Source organism: Microtus ochrogaster, chromosome 22 (genome assembly GCF_000317375.1).
Source record: "Microtus ochrogaster isolate Prairie Vole_2 chromosome 22, MicOch1.0, whole genome shotgun sequence".
NCBI lineage: Eukaryota > Metazoa > Chordata > Mammalia > Rodentia > Cricetidae > Microtus > Microtus ochrogaster.
The window spans coordinates 15,819,082-15,823,548 of NC_022023.1; the positions used below are offsets into that span (position 1 = coordinate 15,819,082).

The following is a 4,467-nucleotide window of genomic DNA, read 5'->3' on the forward strand; positions in this document are numbered from 1 at the left end:
TCTGCCACCAGGATAAGTGGATTTGGTAATAGTGTAGGCACCTAGCCACTTGATTGGCTCTGCCACCAGGATAAGTGTTCCTGGAAAATGTCAAAAGTTTGCATGCCCCTTGGTCCTTTCTCACTGGGGCTGCTTTAGCCAGCAAAAGAGGCAACAGGGTACGGTGGAATGTGGGGGCTTTATTTCCCTCAGCCTCTCAGCCATCATAAAGGGATTGGCAGTTGTACACACTCTCAGGTTCCCTTTCACAAGTGTGCATGGCCAATGCTTGCTCAGCTCTGCCTTCTCTGTGCCTTGTGGAAAGGGTTCTGCCTTGGCACTGTGCTTTCTTTGAACATTCCTATTGAGTAAATGCTAAAGAAAGTAAAAGTAGGATATCAATAGGTATGTTTATATTTAATATATAAAACTTATATTAATAGCAAATTTATTGCAAAGTTCATAAAGTAGCAAATTTAAAATAGAACAGCAAAGAAAGATTACACAATACATATGTAAGAAAAGTGAAAATACATTCCTTCTCCACTGACTCCATACTTTGGCAAGATGGAATTTCTAGAGTGGAATCACTAGGTAAAGGTGTGCATGTGGGAGGATTTGGGAAGTATGCCTGCTCGACTCCACTGTGCAGTGATGACCTCTTCAGGAACTGTTTGTAGTGCCCAGCACATGAAACAGCCCTGTTTTAGTTTGTAGCTGTGCAGTCAGTAGAAATAATCTCTCTTGAATTAGTATTTACCTCTTTGCTATTGAGACTGACCATCTTTTCATATGCTCAGAGGACTGGCTAATTTTGTGTGTCAACTTGACACAAGCTGGAGTCATCTGAGAGGAAGGAGCCTCGGTTGAGGAAAGGCCTACTTGAGATCCAGCTGTAAGGCATTTTCTCAACTAGTGATCAATGTGGGAAGGCCCAGCCCCTTGTGGGTGGTGCCATCTCTGGGCTGGTGGTCCTGGGTTCTGTAAGAAACCAGCAAGCCTGGGAAGCAAGCCTCTGCATCAGCTCCTGCCTCCAGGTTCCTGCCCTGTTTGAGTTCCTGTCCTTACTTCCTCCAATGAAGGACTATGATCCGGAAGTCTGAGCCAAATAAACCTTTTCCTTCCCAGCTTGCTTTTTGGTTGTGGTGTTTCATTGAAGCTATAGAATCCCTAGCTAAGATACTCAGTGTATTTTGTAAGTCTGTGAACTGTCTTGTTTGTAGTGAAATGTTTTTATTTTTTGACTTGATAATGTTTTAATCTATGTTTTCCAGATTATAGAAAAATAATATGCTTTTTTCAATTAAGTTTGGAGAGTTGAGGAAAGTATAAAGAAATATACCAATATCATCCCACCTCTCCCAGATGTTTAGTATAGCATTTAAATGCACATTGTATGTAAATCTATCTGGTCTAACAATGTTTTGCTAAGCTGGAGAACACTAATTCATGCATTCGTTTAATGGTTATCAGTATCAAGTAAGTGTGGTACGAGAAGTATGTTTTCCTTCTCAGTGGTAATGCTTACTGACTATTTTTTCCTTGCATTCTTTTAGAAATGTTTCTGTACATATGCAAGAACATGATTATTTTTAATTAAAAAATTAAATTGCTTTTGTGTGTGTGTGTGTGTGTGTGTGGTCATGCACATGCTATACTCAGGTCATCCACTTGGTGGCGAATACCTGTCCCCACTGAGTCATCTCCCAAGTCCTTTATTCCATTTCTTTTGAGCTAGGACCTCACTGTGTAGCCCAGATTGGCCTTGAACTCACTAAGTAGTCTACTTTGGCCTTGAATTTGCAGTCCTGTTGGCCAAGTCTCCACACTGTGGTTGACAGGCATGTGCCACAATGCCTGGCTCCCAAGTGCTTCTTGGTACCTGAAGTTATTATTCCTTTGTTGGATGTGCTGAAAATGTTTTTTTGAGTCTGTCTTTCTGTTGTTCTTTGAGACAGGATGGAATGTTGTCCAGGTTGTTCTCAAACCCACTGCATGGCTGAAGATGAGCTCAAACTGCTGGTTCTCTTGCCTCAACCTCCCAGGAATTGGTTGCTTTAGGAACCTTAGTGTCACTAATGCACACCACTCAAGTTTAAAATTTTGTCCTTGCAGTTTTCTGTGTGCTCTATTTTTTCTCTGAAAGATGTGAATTTTATGTGGGCAAATATAGTGTTTTTTAAAAAATAATAATCTTGTTTTTGAAGGTTAGGGCCCCTCTTGAGATGTAAAATACCAACATTGCTTTTTTAGTGAAAAATTTGAAAATATATTGTAATTCAAAAAGTACAAATTGTTCATGAAATCATCATTCAAAGTGAACAAATCTTTTAAAAAGATTCAATTAAGTCTTGGGGCCACAGTGTCAGTGTGAGTTCTGAGGTTGGTCTCCAACTCTGTTTTTCTGTTTAGCTAACTGTTCTTCAGGTTCCATTTGGTAATTCTCTGTTTTGCCATCTTTGAAGTGCTAGATTTGGGTTATTAGCTCCTTGGTTGCAGACCGCAGAAGCCAGATCTGCCCTGGATGTGGTGATGCCTTCGATCCCAGTACTTGAAACGCTGAGGCAGCGTGATCACCACTCTGTGGCCTGGGCTACGTAGAGGGGCTAAGCTAGCTAAGGATCTTGAAGGAAAACAAGACTTTACTTCCGGAAGCTCCCTCATTCCCACTCCCCTAAAGGTCGAACTGGAGACCTTCTAGAGGTGACGAGCTTGACTCTACAGCTGCCAACTTTCTCGGTCCTGTTTCAGCAGCTGGTGGCTGGGTTAAAGGCGGAAGCCAGCTGCTATGACTCCTAGATGAAGTCCGTGGACTTCAGGCCCACAGAGGCAGCCTGGCACCCGGACTAGACAGCATTTGGTTCGAGGGGAGGAGCCTCCTTTCAGGACTGCCACACTCATGGCGATCATCTTTAGCTCTCTTAGAAGTGACTTTTCTGAGTCTCCTGTGATTTGGGTGAAGAAGCAGATGGCTGTACCCTAATCTTCCAATTCTTTTCTCTCCAGAAAATAACATGGAAGCCAAGTTCCTAGGAAATGCACCTTGTGGCCACTACAAGTACAAACTCCCCAAGGCAATGCGGACAGAGAGTGATATTGGGGTCAAAGTCTTCTTCTTCAAAGCTCTTCTGCTCACAGGAGACTTCTCACAGACTGGGAAGAACGCCCGTCATGTGTGGGTCAGTAAGGAAGAGCTGGGTGACTATCTGCAGCCCAAGTACCTGGCTCAGATCAGGAGATTCCTTCTGGACGTTTGATGGACGCAGCGGCCTGTTGATCTGCACATAAGTCAAGTACTGGGACCTCAGGAACAATGCTCACGCCCATTGACGGGGACCGTCAAGCGCCAAACTAAGTTCTGAGAATTAAATGTGTTTGTCATTGTGTTGGGTTTTGGTTTGTCCTTGGGGGACAATTGGCTTTGCTATATATCAAGTAAAAGCATTATGTTACAGTGACTTAACAGACCGAGTGGGCCGGGAAGAAAGAACAGAGGAAATGAATTGGCCTAAATTCCCGAGTTCTGAGAACGTTTCTGGGCTCATGAAAAGCCCAGTTCTATAGCTTCACAGCTGTTTTCCACTTTCCTTTTCCCATTCCACTTGATAGGAAGGACACACCTTCTTTCTCTCCCTCCGTTTCGGAGGTTTTATATTTAGACAGAGATTAATCACTTCTTAACCATTTAGTCATTTGAAAGAAAGTTCCCTTCTCTCCAGCCTACCAGTGGAAGATTCATGGCCAGGCTGTGATGTGCATCAGAGTCGTGGTAGCTGGCCGTGCCCAGGGAGCATGCTCTCTTGCCTCGGGTTGGGGCTTTGGCTAATGAGTGTGATGTTTGGGTCATCACTCATCCCCAGGAGCCGGCATACAGAACCCAGAGTTCAGGCGACTCAGAGGCAGTGTCTGCTCAGTGGTCAGGCAGTCACAGACCTTCCTGCTCGCTGTCACTCTTCCTGGTCTCCTTTCACGCAGACTTCTGGGTGAACTGCCTGGCCTTTCTCTGTGAGCCTGTGAAGTGTGATCTGTTTCCACACCAGAAGGCGCCTGCTGTTCTTGCAAAGGGTCAGGAAATTTGCTTTTTCTGATCGAGATTGTGTCCCTAATCCTGTTGCCCTTCCTTGCCTTTTGCCTCTTGATGACTTTTCTGATAACCGATGTCCCCTGGGGAAGGCTGACTCTTAGAATGGGCACAGCCAGAAAATTGGGGTGCACTTTCAGGATTTACGAATGTGTCGTGTCTGCTCTGCCTGCTCTTAGGACAGTGGGCACCTCTCACCCAGAAGGCTGAGCCACCAGAGTTATTTTCATATACATTCGCAAGGGCCTGTTATATTGTTTCTGTATTTTTATTTATTACGGTGCTGGGGATCCACCAGCACTTCACACCGCCACATGCTCGGCCTACAGCCATGCTTCTAGGGGTCAATAGCCATGTATGTATGTAAATAGCATGTATGCAGCAAATTGAGAAATGGTGTCGGGATA

At 44.3% G+C, this 4,467-nt stretch overlaps 1 protein-coding gene across 1 annotated transcript in view; it reads left to right on the forward strand.

The window, feature by feature from the left end:
- Mrpl46 (mitochondrial ribosomal protein L46) overlaps positions 1–3,369 on the forward strand; it is a 9,049-nt gene extending 5,680 nt beyond the window's left edge. Inside the window, exon 4 of the mRNA XM_005357741.3 lies at positions 2,986–3,369. Coding sequence (XP_005357798.1) covers positions 2,986–3,236 — 251 coding nt within the window. The 3' untranslated portion in view covers positions 3,237–3,369. The remainder of the gene's footprint in view (positions 1–2,985) is intronic.
- Positions 3,370–4,467: the final 1,098 nt, after the last annotated feature.